The sequence below is a fragment of the Sus scrofa genome, chromosome 13, assembly GCF_054392235.1.
Source record: "Sus scrofa isolate SSC_HxYL_T2T_F1_AM1 chromosome 13, Sscrofa_HxYL_maternal_Yorkshire_Landrace_v2.0, whole genome shotgun sequence".
In the NCBI taxonomy this organism is placed as follows: domain Eukaryota; kingdom Metazoa; phylum Chordata; class Mammalia; order Artiodactyla; family Suidae; genus Sus; species Sus scrofa.
In genome coordinates this window covers 86,576,227-86,599,336 of record NC_139395.1, presented here as the reverse complement: position 1 = coordinate 86,599,336, position 23,110 = coordinate 86,576,227, and the positions used below count along the sequence as shown (strand labels likewise).

The 23,110-nt window shown below is 45.5% G+C and overlaps 1 protein-coding gene and 1 long non-coding RNA gene across 7 annotated transcripts in view; one reads left to right on the top strand and one right to left on the bottom strand.

Moving 5' to 3' along the window:
- RAB7A (RAB7A, member RAS oncogene family) overlaps window positions 1-23,110 on the top strand; it is a 76,727-nt gene that overhangs the window by 45,455 nt on the left and 8,162 nt on the right. For 4 of the 6 annotated variants that reach the window (XM_021069431.2, XM_021069434.2, XM_021069436.2 and 1 more), the window contains 2 exons: window positions 9,660-9,720; window positions 12,383-12,509. In XM_021069431.2, coding sequence (XP_020925090.2) covers window positions 9,668-9,720; window positions 12,383-12,509 — 180 coding nt within the window. In that variant the 5' untranslated portion in view covers window positions 9,660-9,667. Of the gene's footprint in view, window positions 1-9,659; window positions 9,721-12,155; window positions 12,294-12,382; window positions 12,510-23,110 lie in introns of those variants that run through there. The other 2 variants (XM_021069437.2, XM_021069438.2) reach the window with 2 other exon arrangements.
- LOC146397447 (uncharacterized) lies at window positions 16,569-21,935 on the bottom strand. Its single transcript, XR_014823904.1, has 2 exons — window positions 19,784-21,935; window positions 16,569-18,421 (listed from the first exon to the last, which is right to left on the bottom strand). It is a non-coding gene; the product is annotated as an uncharacterized LOC146397447 (long non-coding RNA).

Below are 23,110 nucleotides of genomic sequence, written 5' to 3'. Positions count from 1 at the left end.
AGTAGTGACTTGGGAGCACCCAGTATGGTTGAGTGTTGGTGCATTCATTTTGTGCTGTACTTGGGCTCACTGTTTATACAAAGACATAGAACCCCTTGTCCAGTAAGGAGTTGTGAAATAGCCAGCTGTTTGGCCCATGAGCTTTCCAGTTTAATATTTGAAAGCTGCAAAACAGAATGCTTTGTTCATTTTGCAGGGAATTATGATGGCCTTCTTTTGAAACAAAAAGTGTTTGTAGTTTTCTGTAGGTCAACCCCAATATCCAACCCAGCACCTGACACTTAATGGACACTCAGCAGGTGTCTGAACCACACTTAGGCCATAGTTAGTGACAATTGTTCCTGAAGAGAATAGGAACATGTGATTGGATGTGTCTAAATATGATTGAATGAAGCATAGCAGAGGGGATGGCCCTTTTCGAACCTGTGTCGTATGGAGGTTCCCAGGCTAGGGGTTGAATCAGAGCTACAGCTGCTGGCCTACACCACAGCTCACAGCAACGCCAGATCTACAACCCACTGAGTGAGGCCAGGGATCAAACCCACATCCTCGTGGATACTAGTCAGATTCATTTCCACTGTGCCATGACGGGAACTACTGAACGCCCGTTCTGAGGCATGGCGTGTATAGTTCTTCAGTTTTACTTCTGGAAACGATGGGCACTTCTGCTGGTTGTTCTCTCTCTTGCCTGTTCCCTTACACCTCAGGTCCTGTGTTCACTCTGCCCTGTGTGAGGACTGTCTTCTTATCACACAGCCCATCTCTGGAAAGTGGGGCCCTCCAGCTGCTGTGGGCGCTGTGCCCATTTCAGCACAGGCTGTAGGCTGGGTCCTCAAATCTGAGCTCCGGTAACAACTAAGTACCACCTTATCTTGTAAAAACATATCTGATTGCAGGGTTGCTCCAGGTCCTCTGGTACTGGGGGAAAGAGGAAAATATGATAAAATTCAGCTGAGCTCAAGTTTTCCCTGTCTTGGAAATCCCTGCAAACTCTGACATGGAAATGTGTGAATGTGCATCTCAAAATATGTTTCTTACCAGATCCTTGCGTCACTTAAAGCAGGGGCTCCTGAACTTTCCAGAGTACAGACCGATTTAGCAGGGTAAAATTCCCCAGGCCCAGCTCACTAACTCCCAGTCATCTGTGTCCCTGGTGTGGGCACCCTCTTTGGGCAGAGTCCATTCCAGGTTGGTCACAGTTTAGCTCTACCCACAGTAACTCTGCTTATAGTGAGCTTTCCCTACAGTGAAAGATAGCTGTTACTCAGATCCTTTATCACATCTGTGTTTTGATCTATGTGTGTCCTCTCAATTATATATTTACAATTTAAAGAGCATTAGCCAAACCACATACTTAATTGACTAAAGACCATCTCTTCTGGGAGTTCCTATTGTGGCTTAGCAGTAACAAACCCGGCTAGTATCCATGAGGATGCAGGCTGGACCCCTGGTCTCAGTCAGTGGGTTAAGGAGCCGGTATTGCCATGGTATGGCTTGGATCTGGTGTGGACGGCAGCTGCAGCTCTGATTCAACCCCTAGCCTGCGAACCTCCATATGCCACAGGTGCGGCCCTAAAAAGCCAAAAAAAGACCATCTTTTCTGTGTGTCAAGGTCACTTCACACTTAGCATGTCTAAATCAATTTCCTTCCAAAAAACACCTGGCTCTTTTTCAGGGTTCCCTGACTTAAGATCCTCTTGGTTGCATTACACATGAAAGTGGGTGTCTTCCTTGCCACCCTCCTCATTTCCAGCATTCTCCCAAAGCCAGGCGCTTAAGCCACCCCCTTTATGTGAGACCCTGTGAGTGCTTCCGCCTCCCTCACTTTCCCTACTGCTCTGTTGCAGCCTCCTTACCTGCTGTTTACAGCAGCCTCTTCAGTGTTCACCGTAGGGCCCCCCACCTGTGGTGGTAGGTAGGTAGGTAGCTTCACAATATGGGCACTGCTATGTAAAAACCTTAAAGGGTGGGCTTCTCATTGCTCTGGTGTAAGGGCCCTGCTGTGGCCTTCCAGGCCCATGTGATTTAGCTGGGGATCTCCAGCTGTTCCTTTCTTCCTGCAGCAAGACCTTTGCTTATGGTGCTCTTTCTGCCAGTGAAGTCTTGGCAGATCCAGGTTTAGTCACTTCTTCCCGGAGGAATCCTTCCCTAACCCTCCCAACTAAGTTAATTACCCTTAAAATTGATTTAATATGTCTCGTAATTCCTGCTATGGCACAGTGGAGGTGGGTTCAATTCCTGGCCTGGTGCAGTAGGTTAAGGATCTAGCGTGGTCAGAGCTACAGCTTGGATTTGGTCCCTGGTCTGGGAACATCCACATGCTGTGGGTAAGGCCAAGAAAGGAAAAGAAAAAAATCAATTTAATATGTCTTGATCATAGTAGTTAATATTTTAAGGTGTTTGGGCAACTCCTTAATGTGCCTCTCTCACTAGATGTTTTTATTGTGTAATGAAGGAGGGTCTGTCCCTGTCCCCTGGACCCTCCAAGTGTCTTTTTGAAGGCTTCTGGTAACTTTTTCCTACTGAGATTCCCCCAGGGTTGGTAGGTATAAATGGAGTAGCAGCCCAGCATCTTGTCTGCTGGTATTATAGTAAAAGTCTTACTTGGAGCACACTGGCATATAGATTATTAGCTGACCATGCCTTTTGAGTTGTTAATTCCAGTGTCTTGGAAAAAAAACGGACGCTGGATAGATAGCATAGTGGAAAGGGCGCTCTGGTAGAGGGCCATGAGCTGGCAGCAAGCCCCTCTTGGGACAGAGGCCGAGGGGGGTGCCTGTTGTCCAGGTGTGCACTGCCTGCAGGCTTCCACGTCGTTGGAAGGACACCCTTGAAGGTTCATGTCATCTACCAGGGGTCTTGTAGAGCCCCAGCTGCCCTAGGCAGTGTAGGAGAGTGTAGTGGGAGCTAGTGGACAAAGGCTTAGGTCTATCTTGGGCCCTGGGGAGGTCAGGGACAGAGGCCGAGGGGGGTGCCTGTTGTCCAGGTGTGCACTGCCTGCAGGCTTCCACGTCGTTGGAAGGACACCCTTGAAGGTTCATGTCATCTACCAGGGGTCTTAGAACTTGAAAGAGGTCAGGGGAAGCTCCTCAGCAAAGCAGCATTTAACTTGAAGGGAGTGACAAACAACTAGGCACAGACCCTCGTGCCCTGGGAGGTCAGAACCTGGATTTAAGGTCTTAGGGGTATCCTGCAGCAGCTGTGTTGAAGGAAAGGGAATTAGGAACTGGGCAGTGGAAGGTGCTCCAGGCCAGGCCAGTGACTTACAGGAAGGAGAATAATGAAAGCAGTTTTAGGAGTTCCTGTTATGGCACAGCGGAAACGAATCCAATTAAGAACCATGAGGTTGCCAGTTCGATCCCTGGCCTCTTTCAGTGGGTTTAAGGATCCTGTGTTTCTGTGAGCTGTGGTGTAGGTTGCAGACACAGCTTCCATCTGGCATTGCTGTGGCTGTGGTGTGGGCCAGCAGTTGTAGACCAATTAGACCTCTATATGCTATGGGTGCGGCCCTAAAAAACAAAAAAAGGAAGCAGTTTTAATTCTGTAGATTCAAAACATTATTCACTGATACTTGTTCTTTTGCCTTAGCCCTGGGCTTAGAACTTGAAAGCCGTTTTTATTTTTGGCCACCGCACTGTATAGGGAGTTCCCTGGGCCAGGGATCAGATCTGAGCTGCAGCTGTAGCAATGACAGATCCTTAACCCACTGTGCTGGGCTGGGGATCAAACCTGCATCCTGGCTCTGTAGAGATGCTGCCAATTCCATTGTGCCATAGTGGGAACTCCACCATTTTTATTTTTAACCTAAGCCAGTCTGTCACACCCATCCTTTTTTTTCTCTTTCTTGTAGAATATTTCCTAGATTTGCTAACACTTGGATTACTAAGTAGCCATACTTCAACTCTCATCCTCACAGACTCACTGGCCACCCTTAAACCACCTCACCTTAGCACTAAGTTGTCCTAACAGTCCTGGGTCCCCAGATGAGACGAGGGCAGGCCTGGAGGGCAGGCACACACAGCTTTCCAGAGAAGCAGTTGGTGAGGAGAGGTGCATACATCACGTGGTCTGTGTGAGGTTAAGCCTCTGGATAACTAGTCTTCCTTCACTGATGGTGATCTGTGTTCCTTGGGCCCCTCAAGCCAACCCACCTTCTATAACCAGCATTACTTCCTTCCACCCCCTGGGCTTGGAGGTAATGTCATTTTTTATTCACCCAGTGACATTTTGTGGCTGTTTGCTGCTACGCTAGAACACTTGCAAATTGCCTTTAGGCTGCTGGAATTGGAGCTGGCAGGAGGGTGTGTTAATTGTTGAAAATTCTGGTCATATTCTAGTTTTTCTCCTTCCTTCTATCTTAAGCTCCTCTGGGACAGAAATCCAAGTTCATGTTGGTGTTATCTCTTTCTCTCTCAAACTCATCTTAAAAGAAGTTATCTGTCCTTATCAAAACCCTAACATAATTTTTACTTAGGCCTCCTGTTTAGAAGATCTGTGCTAGATATTTCTAACCTCAGATTGCCATGGTGGCAAAACTGATGCTCTTGCTTGCGCTCCAACCAGAGGCTGACTGTCACAGGTAACCCAAGATAATTACAGATTTTCCTAGTTCATTAAAAGTATGAATTGCATTTGCAGTTTTTATTATGGGGGATTTACAGGTGCACACAAGTAGGAAAGCCGAGTTAGGAACCCCCGTCCTGACTCAGCCTCTTAGCTGCTCATGCCAGTCTCCGTCCAGGCACCAGGCTCACCCTCTGGGCTGTTGTGAAGCATGGAGAGCTGTTTTGATCCTGGTGATCAGCCCCATGTGGTAGCTGAGATGAAAGTCTTTGTGATCAGTCCTGGGCTCCACTTGTTGGAAACCCCCGTCATCACCTGCGAGCGTCTGTCTCCTCATCTGCTGACTGAGGATCCAACCTTAGGGACTTGGTGGGAGGGTTAAAGTAGATGACCTCAGTGAAATCTGGGTGCAGCTCACCTGACACTGGTTGTTTCTTGCTGTTTGGGGGCTGTGCTCTTCCACTCTACTTCCAAGTCTCATTCCTCAGTTTGGGGTGTTTGAAAAAAAGAGTCTGCTTAACAAACACTGCTGTTCAGCTTGATGAGCAGCACAGTAATAATGTGAACTTAGACACCTTCTCTGCCTCTCCATGTAACCCTCTCCAAAACCTTTTCTTTCTTCTTCTTCTTCTTTTTTTTGTCTTTTTTAGGGCCGCACCCTTGGCATATGGAGGTTCCGAGGCTAGGGGTCCAATCCGAGCTGTACCCACTGGCCTACGCCACAACCATAGCACCGCCAGATCCAAGCCACTTCTGCGACCTACACCACAGCTCACGGCAATGCCAGATCCTCAACCCACTGAGCGAGGCCAGGGATCGAACCCTCAACCTCATGGTTCCTAGTTGGATTCGTTTCCGCTGCACCACGACGGAAACTCCTCCAAAACCTTTTCAACAAACATTGCTTGCCCACCTCACACTGAGCCTTAAAGTCCATCGGTTTGTAGAGCAGATGAGTGCTGGGTTTCTCTAAGGGTCAAGAACAGAGCAGGGTATCTGGGGAGAAAATGGGCTGGAGCGCCTTTGTGCCCATGCCAGTTTAGGATGGTACTTGTAACCTGCTCAGAAGCCAGTCATCACATCCTAGTAGGTAAAATAGGCAAAGACCATCTGACAGCTGAGAAATACATGGTGGAAATGTTTGACACTACTAATCTAAGAAGTAAGAATAGAACTGGTGGACCTTCATTTCTGGCTACATGATTGATTAACAGTGACTTGTGCTAATAATAGCTAGGGTGGCTGAGGTTGAAATGGTAGTTCATAGATGGTACAGGTAGAAATAAAGCTATTCTGGAAAATAATTTGTCAGTGTATTTCAAGGGCCTTTCATGTATGTATACTATTTAGCTAAGTAATAACACATTTGTGAGTCTGATCAGATTATGCTGACAGATTATATACATAGGTTCATCTCATCATAATAAAAAACAATCATGAACTTAATAACAAAGGAGTAGGGTTACCCATGCACTGAAATACCATCAACCTTAATAACACGGGAAGATGTTTAATGTAGAAAAATAGGATTCAAAGTAACGAACAATATAATCTCAACCATTGAAGGAAAGCTGGAAAGACCTATACCCTGATGCTAACAGTGATTGCTTCTAAGAGAGAGAATTGTGTGGCCTTTTGTCTTTGCTTCATTCTTTAGTACTTTTTTCTTTTTTTGTCCTTTTTTTTAGTGCCACACCCATGACCTATGGAAGTTCCCAGGCTAGGAGTTGAATCGAAGCTACAGCTGCTGGCCACAGCCACAGCCACAGCAACTGTATCTGTAACCTGCACCACAGCTCATGGCAACACAGGATCCTTAACCCATTGAGCAAGGCCAGGGATTGAACCTGAGTCCTCAGGGATATTACTGCTGCACCACGATGGGAACGTCTCTTTTGTAATTTCTGAACTTTCTGCAGTTTGCTTCTGTGGTGGTAGAAAAGTCAGCTCTTTGGTTAGTCTCTAGCTGTTATAGATAGGTGACTTAGAAACATAAATTAAGAAAAAATGTTTCTGGACTATAGGAAATGGGTTGATTTAACTGTCCCAGCCTTATTGAACATTTAGCATTTGTTCACATCTTTAGTGCTGTCGTTACACATGTGCATCAGAACAGCAGATCTTGACCTCACATCACTGGTTCCCAAGCTTGGTTTGTGCCAATTGCCAGAAGAAGCTTTTTTAATTGCCTGGTCCCCTGGTGAACCAGGGGAGAGCTGGAACTGCACAAAGGCACAGCATCTGGGCTTCCAGCTTAGAGTTCCAGCTCTGCCACTTGACTGCTATTGTGACTTTGGATGTGGTGACACCTGGCTGGAGTTCCATTCCCTGCGTTTGACTCCGTCGTCTTGATGGACTAGCAGGCACTTGCTTGCTCCCCACGGAGCCTCACCTCCTCTTGCCCAGAGTCAGTGTGGTTCCTAATCACCAGGCAGAATTCAGACTTTGAAATGACCCCGGCCCGCAACTTCCTGCCTTGCTCTGCTCTTCCCAGTCTCCCCACACCAGCCCTCTGTCCTTATTGCCCCCGACCATGCTCTGTCGGTCCCTTTCTGCCCTTGTGGCCAGTTGGCTGCTCCGACTCAGAGATGAATAAAGCAGTAACTCCAGGCTAATAGGGAAAATTCTAGCTTTTTGATTTATTACATGAGAAACACTATACTTGAGGGAGAAAGTTGATTCCGCATATGGAATAGCTGGTGTTTGCTCTTAAAAAAACGCTCGTTCTTCCATGAACTCACTGCAAAGCACACTGATCAAGTTTAGTTTGATAGTAGAAGGAAGGAAGTGTATTTTGAATATTCCTTCTTCTAGAAAGGCTTTGGGAGATATTCATGGATTAATGGATGTTATTGAAAGTGTTCATTTCCAGGATTTCTGAAGTGGCTCAGCGGTTAACAAACCTGACTGGTATCCCTGAGGACACAGGTGCGATCCCTGTCCTTGTTCAGTAGGTTAAGGATCCGGCGTTGCCATGAGCTGTGTGTGTAGGCCAGCGGCTATAGCTCTGATTGGACCCCTAGCCTGCGTGTGGCCCTAAAAAGACCAAAAAGAAAAAGAAAAAATGTTCATTTCCAAGCCACAGATCGGGGATCTCATACAACTTTCTTCCGTTCTTTCTGCCTGCTTCAGTTTCTCCTCTAAAAGGAAGTGGTCTGTGTGTTAGAGAACGGTTTTCCAGTTAGAAATTTCTAACTTTTTGTAGGATTTCTAAAAGTAATTTCAGTCTTGAGAAATCTAGGAAGATGGTTATGCAAATGGGTAACAGAAAGCAGAAAATGCCAGTGAGGATTTTAAAGCCACTACTTCTTGTGGCAGAAGTTCTATTCCGGGTTTGGTTTTGTATTTTTCTTATCTCTTTTCTCGAAACGAGTGTCCCATTCTTGATCCTGAAGAACATTAAGTACAAAAACATAGCTCTTAGCTTTTCCAGTTTTAAGACATTAGCAAGTGTCCTGGTGAAACAAGATGTGGGATTTCTTTGGGTTGGCTGTTGAGTACCATCTGCTGCACCCTTGAATATTTAGCAAGCACTATGTGAAGATGAAAGTCTGCACTTAGGTGCAGTCGTGGTGAACAAGGAAGGTTTTTGTAATTAGAAAATAACTTGAAAAATCAACAGGTGAATATTTTCCTCCAAGATGGAAATAGCTTTGTGTGTGTGTGTGTGTGTGTGTGTGTGTGTGTCTTTTGGGGCTATGCCCATGGCATATGGAATTTCCCAGGCTAGGGGTCGAATCCAAGCTACAGCTGCCAGCCACAGTCACAGCAATACCAGATATGAGCTGCATTTGTGACCTATACCATAGCTCACGGCAACGATGGATTTTTAACCCACTGAACAAGGCCAGGGATCAAACCCATGTCCTCATGGATGCTGGTTGGTTCCTAACCCACTGAGCCATGACGGGAACTCCTGCAAATAGCTTTTTGAGTTTAAAGGTAACATGCTCCTGGAAAGATCATAGTGAGTATTAAAAAGGAAATTATTTGTAATCCTCCCACCCAGGAAAAACCTAATACTGTATGTATTTCTTTCATCTTTATACATAGGCATTTTTTACATTTAAATCTTTACTTCTTTGGGAATTTGCTTTGTAAGCTGAGGTATAGGGATCTTAATTCTCACCAAAATAATCCTGGCTCTCTCAGTACTTAGTGAATTGTCCATCCTTTTTCTGCCAATTTTTATTATGCTGTATATGCCTAAATTGTTCATTTCTGGAGTCTCTTGTTTAGTCCCATTCCATCCCATACTGTTAATACTATTTTTATAATATTCTTTCTGAGACTATTAGGCAAGTCCTCTCGTCATTACTCTTCTGGGAGGGACTCGTGCAATTTTTTTTATGAATAAAGTTATTACTTCATCAAATTCCAAAAAGTCCTTGGAATTGTTTAAGTAGGGAAGAATTCTTATTTTTCCATTAAGGCTTCCTTTTGGAGATATTGCTTCATTTATTCAGATTTTCTTTGCTTCAGTAAAACTGTCAGTTTTCTTGTTTAGATCCTATCCTATATGCTGCTAATGGCTCTAACGTAGTCTCAGTATAAATTTGGAAATCCTTCAGGAAAGAGTGAATTAGCAAAAGTTGTCAAAATATTTATACTTTTGACTCAGTAACACCATTCGTAAACAATACGTGTGAGTAAAGATGGAGTGAGAACTTGACCTTTGGTTAACTCTAGCTGTTTTCCTTGCGAATGGCATTAAAAGCAGACTGTACCCTCTGTCCCGGATGAGATGTCTCCTGGTTGGCATTGCATCTGACAGGCGCAGGCCTGGGTGTCATGGAACCTGTGGCTCTTGTGCTGGATGTGTCCCTCCTGGGGAGCTGTGGGAGCTTTCCAAAGAGATATGTGCTGCTCTAGGTGAGGCCATCACCCAAGGAGTAATGTCTGAGCAGAGGCGTGAACAAAGCGGGTCGGAGCTGTTGCATGTGGGGAGTGTTGCCCCGGAGCCACCCAGCATCCATGCAGGGGTCATTCCCCCAGACTCTCTGGGGCAGGTGGTCCTGCTGCGCTGTGTGGCCAAGCTCTTGCTGCCAAGGGAGGTGGTTCCCCCTCCTGCTCACATGCCTTCTCCTTTCTCCTAGTTTGAAGGATGACCTCTAGGAAGAAAGTGTTGCTGAAGGTTATCATCCTGGGAGATTCTGGGTAAGTGTTCCTCCTAAACTTGAGCTAACAGACTGCCCTGGGTTTAATCGTCACTCCCCAGAGCCCATGCCTACCATGCCAACATCTTCTGCTCCCGTCTCTGATAGGTGCCTTTAGGGCCCATCTCTCTGAGTGATCCCCGGTTACTTAGCCCTTTGTTTCCCAGTGTGTGCTGTGATGTGGGGAGAAGGGCAGCTATTTGAACTCAGCTAATAATAGTTTCATGGAATTCCTTTTCCCGAGCTGCTTGGAATAGGTAGTCCTTGTTTTGTTTGTTTTGTTTTGTTTTGTTTGTTTGTTTTTTGTTTTTCTTTTTAGGGCCACACCTGCCTGCAGCATATAGGCTAGGGGCTGAATCAGAGCTGCAAGCTGCTGGCCCATGCCACAGCCACAGCAATGCGGGATCCCAGCCGTGTCTGTGACCTGCACCTAAGCTTGTGGCAGTGCTGAGTGAGGCCAGGGATCAAACTCTCATCCTCACAGAAATCACATCGGGTCCTTAACCCACTGAGCCACATAGGAAATCCGAGAGTCCTTTTTGTGTAGATTTGTTGCCATTGGCATCATGCCTATGAGAGGCGGTTTGGGACACACTGTGCAGTACAGGTGGACCTTAGAATTACTTTAGGTTTGGTTCCAGACCACCGCCTAAAGTGAATGTTGTGGTAAAGTGAGTCACATGAACTGTCTGGTTTCCCAGGGCATATAAAATTCATGTTTACATTGTATTATAGTCTATTAAGTGTGCAGTAGCTTTAAGTCTAAGATAACAATGCACACCCTTAATTTTAAAATGCTTTACTGTTAGAAAATGCTAACCATTATTTAAGCCTTCAGTGAGTCTTAATCTTTTTACAGTAGTAACATTAAAGATCACTGATCACAGATCATCCTAACAAATATAATAATAACGGAAAATTTTCAGCTATAGTGAGAATTACCAAAGTGTGACACAGACATGGTATGAGCACATGCTATGGGAAAACAGCACTGACAGACTTGCTCTGCACAGGGTTGCCACAGACTTTCAGTCTGTCAGAAACAGTTTTGTTTTTTTGTCTTTTTGCCTTTTTTGCCTTTTCTAGGGCTACTTCCCACGGCATATGGAGGTTCCCAGGCTAGGGGTCGAATCGGAGCTGTAGCCACCAGCCTACACCACAGCCACAGCAATGCCAGATCCGAGCTGCGTCTGTGACTTACACCACAGCTCACGGCAACACCGGATCCTTAACCCACTGAGCGAGGCCAGGGACCGAACTCGCAACTTCATGATTCCTAGTCGGATTCGTTAACCACTGCGCCACAATGGGAACTCCGAGAAACAGTTTCTACAGAGCTCACTCAAGTGGCATGTGCCTGTGTCCTACTACTGCTGTGTCTGGTTTAAGAGTCTGGAACTAGTCCTGGATCTGTCACTGATTGAGTAACTAACTCGTTCTTTTGTTGCTGTTAAGAATCTAGGGGGTTGTTTTTCAGACTGAGCATTTGAAGTGAAAGCTTAAATCAACTGAAGGTTACATATTTTTTAAACTAAAGTATTATGTGCAGATTATGCCTCCTTATTCCAAAGTTCTTTGGAAAAGTCAGTGATTTTTCTGCCCTAGCTGGCTTTTTTAATCCCCTCAGGAGCCTATTAAAAATTATTTGCCCAGACCAGTGGGTGGGACCTAGTTGGCAATGCTTAAACACACACACATTCTCCCTCCCTCTCCCCCTACTCTCCCCCCCCCCCCCCCACACACACTGGGTGATACTGGTATGCTGTCAGAATTGAAAGGACTGCTTTTAGGCATGTTAAGGATCTGGTGTTGTCACTGCAGCAGCTCAGGTCACTGCTGTGGCCAGGGGGGGAAAAAGCCTTGATTTTAGGCCTATGTTACCCAAACTTGCCTGAGACAGATCTCCAGGTCCTTGTTTGATTACAGATTTCCTGACTTCTTCCCCTAGAAATTCAGGGACAGGTGGCCTGGGGTGGAGAACACTGCCTAAGGCAGTGTCTGAACTTCCAGGTCCTCTGCCTATGAGATGAATATGTTCCTTTGTGGAAAAATAGGTATTCTTGGCTGTGAGGAAGGCTTGCATTATTGTCAGCCTGTCCTAACTACCTCATCACTAAAAAAAAAAAAAAAACCACACATTTCTGTCTCTCTTGTTGGGTTTTCTTACTGGAAAATACCTCTGGAGGAGCATACTTTGAGGTAGATTTTGGTTTGATGGAACATTGGTCCTTTTTCTGCTTCGGGTTTTGAACTTTGAAGCAGTGACTGGCCGACTGCGGTGTATGTCTGCTCGAAGCCAGTGGCTTCCTCTGGCTGTGATTTTCTTGGACTGAACACCAAGCACTAAATGGAGAGACACCCAGGACAGCTGAGATATTTTTGGGCAGTGGGGTGATCTTATTGCTGACACTTCTTTTAGGAGGAGAGTATTTGTTTCCATCCTTCTGTAAGGAAAGAAATAATAACACTGGGCTCTACCAGCTGAACCACAGCTCACAAGCAGCTTTTCTACATCTGTACCCTTGTGTTTTTGCCCCAGGAGAAAGCACATGGTCAAATGAGTGATGCTGGGGAGTGAGTAGGGACAGGGCAGGGCCTTGTTCCCCTGAGACAGGCGGGTTTCTTCCTAGTTGACTGAAACTGTGGTTTTTCTCCAATTTCAGAGTTGGTAAGACTTCACTCATGAACCAGTATGTGAACAAGAAGTTCAGTAATCAGTACAAAGCGACAATAGGAGCAGACTTCCTGACGAAGGAGGTGATGGTGGATGACAGACTAGTCACAATGCAGGTAAGCGCTGGTCTCAGCTTGGCCGGCTGTGCCCAGGTCCTGTAGCCTTGACCCTTTCTCCTGTGCCTGCCTGTTCCCTTCTCTATTCTTTAGTCATGGGTAATTGGCTTAGAGGTAGGGTTGCCAAATAAAATATAAGAAAGATACCAAGTTAGTCCCCAAATTTGCATGAGACATAGTAAAATTTTTTCGTTGTTTTTTCCAAAGTTCAGATTTGTCTGGTCTTTCTGTTTTTTGTTGTTGTTTTGGTTTTCTGTTGTTGTTTTGTGCTAAATGGCATCCTGCAGATTCCTGTCTTATGTCTCCAAAAAAAATGCCTAACTCATCTCTTTCTTAATATCCTTGCCTCATGCTTTAGGCCAAAAAAATCTTTGTGTCTTTCCTGGGTTCTTACAGCACTCATTAAAGTAGTTTTCCAACTTTTCTGGTTTCTTATAAGCTGTCCTATCTATATCCCCCAAAGTTGTGTTAAGCCAATCTGGTTTTTTCATATATTGGCTTAATTTGCTTTCAAGGGCCTCCCTTTCAACAGTTAGGATAAAAACAGATTCCTTCACATGGCTCTTTGAAAGCCTTCACATTCTGGCCACAAATTCTTCACTTTTTCATCTCATCCCAGTCCTTCCCTGTCATGTGCTGCTCTTACAAAGCTGTCTGTGCGGCTCAGCTTCCAGCAAGGCCCTCTTTTCACATCTATACTCATCCCAGAGTCTCCAACGTTCAGACCAGATTTTGTTTTGGGAGCTCCTATCTCCACAGCAGTGTTGCCTCCTTTCTGTGCTGAGAAAAGTGGGTTCTTCTCCATTGGTGTCGTGGCAAGCCCCAGGCTGGCCAAAATGTTTGATTGGCACAGGTCACAGGTGCAAGTTTTTACATGTGTTGACCTTGAGCTATGTCATGCTCTCAGAGAATGAGGCTTCTTGATACCTAACCTTACTCCTGTAGGATGGAGCTGAGGCAGGTCTCCCCGACCCCCCATTCCCAGTGGTATTCACTCCTTAACTGGGGGTGGGCAAAAATAGGTCAAGGGGACTAAGAGGTACAAACATCCAGTTATAAAATGTGCAGTATAGGGGCTATAGCCAATAGTATTGTAATAACTTTGTGTCGTTTTAAAAAAAAATGTTTTCGGGAGTTCCCATTGAGGCTCAGCAGTAATGAATCTGACTGGTATCCATAAGATGTGGGTTTGATCCCTGGTACTGCTCAGTGGCTTAGAGATCTGATGTTGCCACAAGCTGTGGTGTAGGTTGCAGGCATGGCTTGGATCTGGCTTTGCTGTGGCAGTGGCGTAGACTGACATCTGAAGCTCCAATTGTACCCTTAGCCTGGGAGGTTCCATATGCCACAGGTGCAACCCTAAAAAGGGGGAAAATATTTTTTTTTTCAACTTAATTTACAGTGTTGTTAGTTTCAGGTGTACAGCAGAGTGATTCAGTTACACTTATACATATATCCATTCCTTTTCAGATTCTTTTCCCATATAGATTTTTACAAGTTACTGAGTTTGCTGTGCTATACAGTAGATCCTTGTAGATTATCTATTTTGTTTTGTAAATAGGTTCATTTGTGTCATTTTTTTAGATTCCACATATAAGTGATATCATATGATATTTGTCATTCCCTTTCTGACTTACTTCACTTAGTATGATAATCTCCAGGTCCATCCATGTTGCTGTGAATGGCATTATTGCCTTCTTTTTCATGGCTACATCATGTATATGTACATCGTGTATTACATTGTGTATATATATCATATCTTTTCTATCCATGGCTCTATTGATGGACATTTAGGTTGTTTCCATGTCTTGGCTATTGTGAATAGTGCTGCAGTGAACACAGGAGTGCATGGATCTTTCCAATTACAGTTTTCTCTAGATACAGGCCCAGGAGTGGGATTGCTAGATCATATGGCAATTCTGTGTTTAGTTCCCATTATGGCTCAGTGGTAATGAACCCGACTAGCATCCAAGAGGATTCTGGTTCCATCCCTGGCCTCTTTCAGTGGGTTAAGGATCTGGCATTGCTGTGAGCTGTGGTGTAGGTTGCAGACACAGCTCAAATCCTGTGTTGCTGTGGCTCTGGCGTAGGCTGGCGGCTACAGCTCCAATTTGACCCCTAGGCTGGGAACCTCCATATGCCTCGAGTGTGGCCCTAAAAAGAAAAAAATCTTGATACATATCTGATTAGTAAAATATTCTAAAGTCATCTATATTTTAATAATCTGTGTGTGTGTAACTAAAGTTTAAATAAGCCAAGTTTGAAAGAAGGAAATTTGTAGATAATAGGAAAGGAGAGAGACCTGAATGCCAGTGATAAGCTCAGGCCCCTGCCTTGGTGATTTGTGGATTTAAAACAGGGGCTAAGAGGTACTGTTGTAGCGCAGTGGAAACGAATCTGACTAGGAACCATGAGGTTGCAGGTTCAATCCCTGGCCTCACTCAGTGGGTTAAGGATCTGGTGTTGTGAGCTGTGGTGTAAGTTCCAGAAGCATCTCGGATCCTGCGTTGCTGTGGCGTAGGCTGTCAGCTACAGCTCCAATTAGACCCCTAGCCTGGGAACCTCCATATGCTGTGGGTGTGGCTCTAAAACATAAATAAATGAATAAATAAATAAAACAGGAGCTAGAGGGAGTTCCCATTGTGGCTCAGTGGTAACAAACTCAACTAGTATCCATAAGGACGCGAGTTTGATCCCTGGCCTTGTTCAGTGGGTTAAGGATCTGACGTTTCTGTGAGCCATGGTGTAGGTCGCAAATGTGGCTTGGATCCCACGTTGCTGTGGCTGTGGTGGAGGCCAGCAGCTACAGGTCACATTCAACCCCTAGCCTGGGATCTTCCATATGCCTCAGGTGTGGGCCTAAAAAGACAACAAACAAACAAACAAAGTGGCCTAGAGCGCTGTCAACCATCATGAACAAGAGATGTGAACAGCCCGAGTTGGTGGGGGTGGGTGGTAGAACTGCAAGCCCCCTGGATGTCAAGACACATAGTCACCTGGGAGCCTGAAGTATGACTAAAACCTTAGCCTGAGTAAGTGGCCAAGCTGGTGTGTGAAGTACCGGCTTTGCCGCTTGGTCTCCTGCTTGGAGACTGTGGGTCCCACCGTGCTTGTATGTGGGCTCCCGCATTATACTCTGTATGTCATAGGCCTCTGCCATCCTGGCAGAAATAAAGAGAAGGCCACTCTGTAGAGAGCTGTACAGCTTCTGGGTAGAGGATGAGCTCATAGGCACATGAGGAAATAATGTACTGCAGAAAATGTTCATGATGACTAGCGATCTCTTCAAAAGGAATGGAAACTGTAATGGAAAGGGACACTGTGAAAAATGAGGATATGGAACACTTAGAACTTTTAGGAAGTGAAAAAAGTCATTGAAATAAACCAAAGAGTGAAACGGCAGATTAGACACAGCTGAAGAAAACAGTAAATTTCAACATTAAGAGCTGAGCCAATTACCACAAAGAAAACTCAAAATTATGGAGCACCAGAAATCAGAATCCTAAGGCAAGTGGAGAGCAAAGACAGATAAAGGGACAGCAGTCAGACAGATGAGTTCTCGGCAGCGACAGAAAGCTGAGGGGATTGGGGTATGTCTTTGGTGCTGGGTCGAATGTGGCCTGGATGGCACGAGTTCTTCCCCCACCCCCCACCCCTGCTGGACAGAGCTACTTCCTGTAGCAGGAGAGCCAGGTGGACCACGGTGGGCTTCTGGTAGCCACGTGGGCAGAGGTAGAAGCGAGACCTGGCCCCGTCTGGCACGGGGCCTTGCTTCTAAAAGACCCCACATGTACTTCAGGCTGGGACCTCTGGGGAGCCCACGGTGCCAAGCGCAGTCTGGAAAGGGTATGAAAGACCGTGGTCCTCAGGTTGGAAAGGCTGCCTCTCTCCTTCCACGGCCAGTTTAAAAGACTCAAGTTACAGGAAAACCATCATCGCTGACAAAGGCATCATCATCCTAGATCGTGAGGAATCCTCACCTGTGTTTCACAGGCTTTTAGCAGCTTGCAAGTAAAAGATAATTCAAGTCAGACAGCAAGGCAGGAACCAGTGCAAACCTCCCTGGCAATTCAGAGTGGGTTTTGTATTTAAAGAAATAAAGCAGTCTTATGTATCTGCAGAGACAAAACTAAGCAGGTGGCGTGGGTCAGTAGAACTTCTAAAAATGAAATGCCCTGACCAGCACTTGTAAATTTAGAGAATGTTTTTAGCAGCAGTTGGGCTGCACCAAAAGAGGGCTGAAAGGAGGAGAATGTTGGGAAATGGAAAAGAGGCAGAAAGAGGAACTACATTGCCTCAGTCTCAGACAGGTGGATAGATCAAAAATAATATTTGCTGAAAATTTTCCAGAATTGATGTGGCACCAATCCATAGATTCAGGAAGCCCAAATCCCAAGAAAAATAAAGAAGTCTAGAAAAATCAAGATGAAATTTTTTTTAAAGAGACAAACTTGGGAATTCCCTTCATGGCTCAGTGGTTAACGAACACGACTAGGTAGAATCTATGAGGTTGTGGGTTTGATCCCTGGCCTCCTCATTCAGTGGGTTGAGGATCTGATGTTGCCGTGAGCTGTGGTGTAGGTCACAGATGTGGCTTGGATCTGGCGTTGCTGTGGCTGTGGTGCAGGCCAGCAGCTGCAGCTCTGATGCAACCCCTAGCTTGGGAACCTCTGTGTGCTACACGTGTGGCCCTAAAAAAAAAGAGAAAAAAGAAAAAAGAAAAAAAAAAAGGAAAGAGAATGCTGCCGGCATCCCAGAGGCTCCCCCTGGAGCTGCTTCACCCCTCATGCTTGAACGTCCCAGGTAGGCAGTGCAGTATCGAAGGGTACACAACAGGATCTGCGGCAGATACACCGTCCAGGCCAACACTGAGCTGTCAGCAATGGCTGGCCCTCCCTGGCAAATCACAAATAGCCATAGGGCCATGGCCCAGCCACTCAGAGATGTTAAAAGTCTAGAAACAAGACACAGGAATGGAGTCATTTTCCCACAAGTTGGTGAACATACCCACTCAGTTGAACAAGGCCAGTAACACGTTGGAAATGTGATGTGATCTGTCCAGGAGCCGATGGCTGTGGTTATGGAGACAACCCAGGGAAGCACACTAGCTGGGCCCACCAAGAAGCCAGCCTTGTCCTTTAGCTGTGACGGGTGATGGGTCATTGCTGCTTGGGGTTCTGGTACCATCTGCTGTCAGCTCTCTAGGTCAGGAAGCTGACTGAGGCTGGGCAATCCCTCTGAGGCCATCCTAGCTCTGTCTCAGGATTCTGGCAGGCTGACCTCCCTTGGAGAGACTCTGCTTGTCCTTCAGAAGAAGGGAGAGGAATGAATGTCTTTGGGATCCACACTTCCAAGATCCATAGCACCTACAGTTTAAGTGAGCAGTTGTGGAGGTTTTGTTTTTTTTTTTTTTTTCTTTTCCTTTTTTTTTTTTTTTTTTGGTCTTTTGTCCTTTTAGGGCCGCACCTGAGGCACATGGAGGTTCCCAGGCTAGGGGTCTAATCTGAGCTGTTGCTGCCAGCCTACGCCAGAGCCACAGCAATGCTGGATCCGAGCCACATCTGCAACCTACACCACGGCTCACGGCAACGCCGGATCCATAACGCTGGATCCATAATCCACTGAACAAGGCCAGGGATCGAACCTGAAACCTCATGGTTTCTAGTTGGATTCATTTCTGCTGTGCCATGACGGGAGCTCCATGTGGGGGTTTTCTTGTGGCTCATTGGGTTAAGGATCTGGTGTTGTCACTGCAGCAGCTTGGGTTGCTGCTGTGGTGTGGGTTCAATCCCTGACTCAGGAAGTTCTATATCCCTCAGGCACAGACAAAAAAATAAATAAATAAAAGTTTAAAAAAAAAAAGGAGGGGAGTTCCCGTCGTGGCGCAGTGGTTAACGAATCCGACTAGGAACCTTGAGGTTGCGGGTTCGGTCCCTGCCCTTGCTCAGTGGGTTAACGATCCGGCATTGCCGTGAGCTGTGGTGTAGATCGCATTTGCAGCTCGGATCACCCATTGCTGTGGCTCTGGTGTTGGCCGGCAGCTACAATTAGACCCCTAGCCTGGAAACCTCCATATGCCGTGGGAGCGGCCCAAGAAATAGCAACAACAGCAACAACAACAACAACAGACAAAAAGACAAAAGACAAAAAAAAAAAAAAAGGAGGGGAGTTCCCGTCGTGGCTCAGTGGTTAGCAAATTTGACTAGAAACCATGAGTTTGTGGGTTCAATACCTGGCCTCGCTCAGTGGGTTAAGGATCTGGCATAGCTGTGAGCTGTGGTGTAGATCGCATTTGCAGCTCGGATCACCCATTGCTGTGGCTCTGGTGTTGGCCGGCAGCTACAATTAGACCCCTAGCCTGGAAACCTCCATATGCCACGGGTGCGGACCTAGAAAAGACAAAAAAAAAAAAGGAAAGTTTCTGCTGCCTCAGATTCCATGTTGCTGTGGCTATGGTGTAGGCTGGAGGCTGCAACTCCAATTCGACCCCTAGCCTGGGAATCTCCATATGCCATGGGTGTGGCCCTAAAAAGCCAAAAAAAAAAAAAAAAAAAAAAGAGAGAGAGAGAGAAAGATAAACTTGAGGACAAAGGAAACATGACCTGGAAAGGAGCAGCAGAGAGGATGATGATGAGAATCTGAGAGAATTGTCACCTTAATGTCCCGTCCCCACTGGAAATACCCTCCTCCAAGAATGAAAGCACCTACATCCCTGAGCTCCACTGGCAGGAATTCTAAAGATGTACTCCAGGCAGAGGGAAGGTGATTTCATTTGGAAAGGTTTGGGATAGGAAGATAAACTGAGATTAATTTAATTGTATGCATGGGTCTCTTTGTAGAATTATAATCCTAATATTAAGAGTATGTTGGAGTTCCCATTGTGGCTCAGCCAGTTAAGAAACCGACTAGTTATCTATGAGGATGGGGGTTTGATCCCCAGCCTCACTCAAGTGGGTCAGGGTGCTATGAGCTGTGGTTTAGGATGCAGACATGGCTTGGATCCTGCGTTGCTGTTGCTGTGTTGTAAGCCGTGTTGTAAGCCGACAGCTGCAGCCCCGATTCAGTCCGTAGCCTGGGAACTTCCATATGCTGTGGGTGTGGCCGTAAAAAGACAAAAAAAATCATCATTAATAATAGAAAGGTTGGACTGATACATTCCCACCATCAGTTTGAAAGTCTACACTTCCAACCAAAACTTGAGTTTGTCAGCCTTTTAAATTTGCAATTCCCAGAATTCCCGTCGTGGTGCAGCGGAAACGAATCAGACTAGGAACCCTGAGGTTGTGGGTTCAATCCCTGGCTTTGCTCAGTGGGTTAAGGATCCGGCGTTGCTGCAGCTGTGGTGTAGGCCAGCAGCTACAGGTCCAATTAGTCCCCTAGCCTGGGAACCTCCATGTGCCACAGGTGGGACCCTAAAAAGACAAAAAAATAATAAGAAAAAAATAAAAATGAATTTGCAATTCCCTGTAGTCAGGCCACTGGACCTTAAGGTTTCTTCTGAGAATTGCCTGTTAAGGTCTTCCACCTAGCTGTCTGCTAGGTCATGTGCTGACTAGATACTCTTATGCATTGTTACAAGCATTTTCTCTTAGTCTCTTATAGTTATATAGAATCACGTTATTCAGATATTTACTGTAATCGGTCTTTAATCTTTTAAGATTTGTGCTTTCTCTATTTTATTTGTTATTGTTTTGTCTTTTTAGGGCCGCACCTTTGGCACAAGGAAGTTCCCAGGCTAGGGGCTGAATTGGAGCTGTAGCTACCAGCCTACAACACACAGCAACACAGGATCTGAGCTGCATCTTCAACCTACACCACACACAGCTCACGGCAGCACCCGATCCTTAACCCACTGAATGAGGCCAGGGTTGAACCCTCATCCTAATGGATATGCTTCATTACCCCTGAGCCACAGTGGGAACTCCTGCTTTCTTCATTTTAAATGCCTACAGTTAAATTTAAAAAAAAAAAAGGTATTCTCATTTTAAAGATTTTCATTTTGTTTTTCCATCTAGGTCTTGAACCCTCTGGCTGCTCCCCACCAAAGGGAAAGCCAGGCCTCTATATGCCCAGCCCCTCCTTTCCCCATTCTTCTGCAAAGCCACTTCCCCACCTACCCACTGTCCAGCTAGTTGTGCCCTTTCTGTGCTGTCTGTCCATTGATATGTGGATCTCTGTAACATCATACTGTTTAAATTACTATGGCTTCATGAGCTACCTTTAAATTTTTTATGCACACTTTACTCCATCCAATGTTTAATTAATATTGATTGATTTCTAGCTTCTTCCTGAACAATGTAAGGAATTTTTTTTTTTCCTATTTTTCGGGCTGCAGTTGTGGCATATGGAATTTCCTGGGCTTGGGGTCCCTCCCCCTTGGCAACCACAAATCTGTTCTTGAGGGCTTTGAGTCTATTTCTGTTTTGTAGATAGGTTCATTTGCACTCTATTTTAGATTCCACATATAATTGATATGGTATTTGTCTTTCTCCTTCAGACTTACTTCACTTAGTATGGGAATCTCTAGTTCCATCCATGTTGCCGCAAATGGCACTGTATTGTTCTTTTTTATGGCTGAGTAGTATTCTGTATATGTACCACATCTTCTTAATCCATTCATCTGTTGATGGACATTTGGATTGCTTCCATGACATGGCTCTTGTGAATAAAGTGCTGCTGTGAACATATGGGTGCATGTGTCTTTTTGAATTATAGTTTTGTCCGGATATATGCCCAGGAGTGTGGATTGCTGGATTCTAAGATAGCTTTATATTTAGTTTTCTGAGGAACCTCCATACTGTTTTCCATCGTGGCTATACCAGTTTACATTCCCACCAACAGTGTAGGAGGGTTCCCTTTTCTCTACACCCTCTCCAGCATTTGTAGAGGTGATACATTTTTGTAGGTTAATATTTGTCATGTTGGAGTTGTGGATAGATAAATATATGGGTGTATTTTGAATGTAGAAAATAAAATACTTCAATTAAAATATCACAAAATTTGAAAGATCACAGCCACAGGACTATTCTAAGTTTGAAGTTAACTTTGAAAACTTGCCAATTTCAACTTTTAATTCCTTACTTTGACGTCTCTGTATCTCAGTTCCAAAACTTTTTGGTTTCACCCAGGAGTAATAAAGTTCTTAAATAATTCTGCTCTTGGGATCCTGTCCTAAAGAAGCAATCTGGGAATTCTTGTCTTTGTGCAGCAGAAACGGATCCGACTAGGAACCATGAGGTTGTGGGTTCCATCCCTGGCCTCTCTCAGTGGGTTAAGGATCCGGCGCTGCCGTGAGCTTGTAGTGTAGGTCGCAGACACAGATGTGGCTCGGATCTGATGTTGCTGTAGCTGTGGTGAAAGCCAGCAGCTGTAGCTCCAATTGGACCCCTAAGCCTGGGAACCTCCATTTGCCCTTAAAAAAAAAAAGCAATCTGAAATACGGGGAAGGTCCTTTGTGATAATGTTTGGTGCTGAGTTGATTGTAACTATGAAAAACTGGCAGCAGCGGGTTTTTTAATTTGTTTGTTTTGGCCATCCTCACAGCATGCAGAAGTTCCCAGGCCAGGGATCAAACCTGTGCCACACCAGCCACTTGAGCCACAACAGAGACAATGCTGGGTCATTAACTGGCTAGACCGAAAGGGAACTCCTGGCCATGTATTTTTTAAAAAAGAATGAAGTGGTTTGCTGAGTCATTGGGCAGTAGTACACATGTGAGGCGTTGCCAGTTGTGTTTAGTGGGGCAATTGTAGGATTTCACCTCAGTCCCCCCCTGCAGCACGGATACCTAAGCTAGGACATGAGCAAATGAAGATGGTCCCAGTGTGGGAGGAGGCCAAGTGTTTCAGGGCTTTGGGGGCCTTTGCTTTACTTATCCAGATGTCTATATAGTAACAGTGTTACATTTCTTTTTAAAAAATATTAATTTACTTTTGGGCTGCACCTGTGACATATGGAACCAGGCCAGGAATTGAACCTACATCACAGCAGCACTGCCGTGACAATACTAGGTCATTAATTTACTGTGCCACCAAGGAACTCAACAATGTTGCTTTCCTAATGGAAAAAAACTTTTTAAAAATTTTGTCCATGTCTATATGTAAATTCTGTTTTAAAATTTTTCTTTGCTACATTCTTTTTGCGGGAATGGTTGTATATTTGCATTTTACTGTCTGACAGAGTTCTTGACCCCTCCGCCTCAGTCCTCTTTAATGAGAAAAGGCTCATAGGCTCATTCTTCCACTTGGAGACAGGTATTCGGTGTAGGACTCTGGGAAGAAGAGTGCATAGTGATTGGCATGGCAGTCCCACCCCTGGTCCTCTGTCCCTAGACACCCTGTTTTGCCTGCATATGGGTACTTTGCTCATTGTGGGAGCCGGGCAGTGTAAGTGCCTGCTGCTCCTGGGCTGCATTTTCTTGTGTTGCTCATCACCCTGCAGTCACTTCCCCTGGTTCCTAGGGGCTGCTTCCTTTACCTGGGGTCTCGGCACTTCTGCCACACGTGGGCATTCACAGCAGCTCCTGACTCCACTCCTGCAGTCTGACTTCCCATGGCCACTGGGGAGGTCCTTCCCAGAGCACTTAGAGCATGTATTGGTCA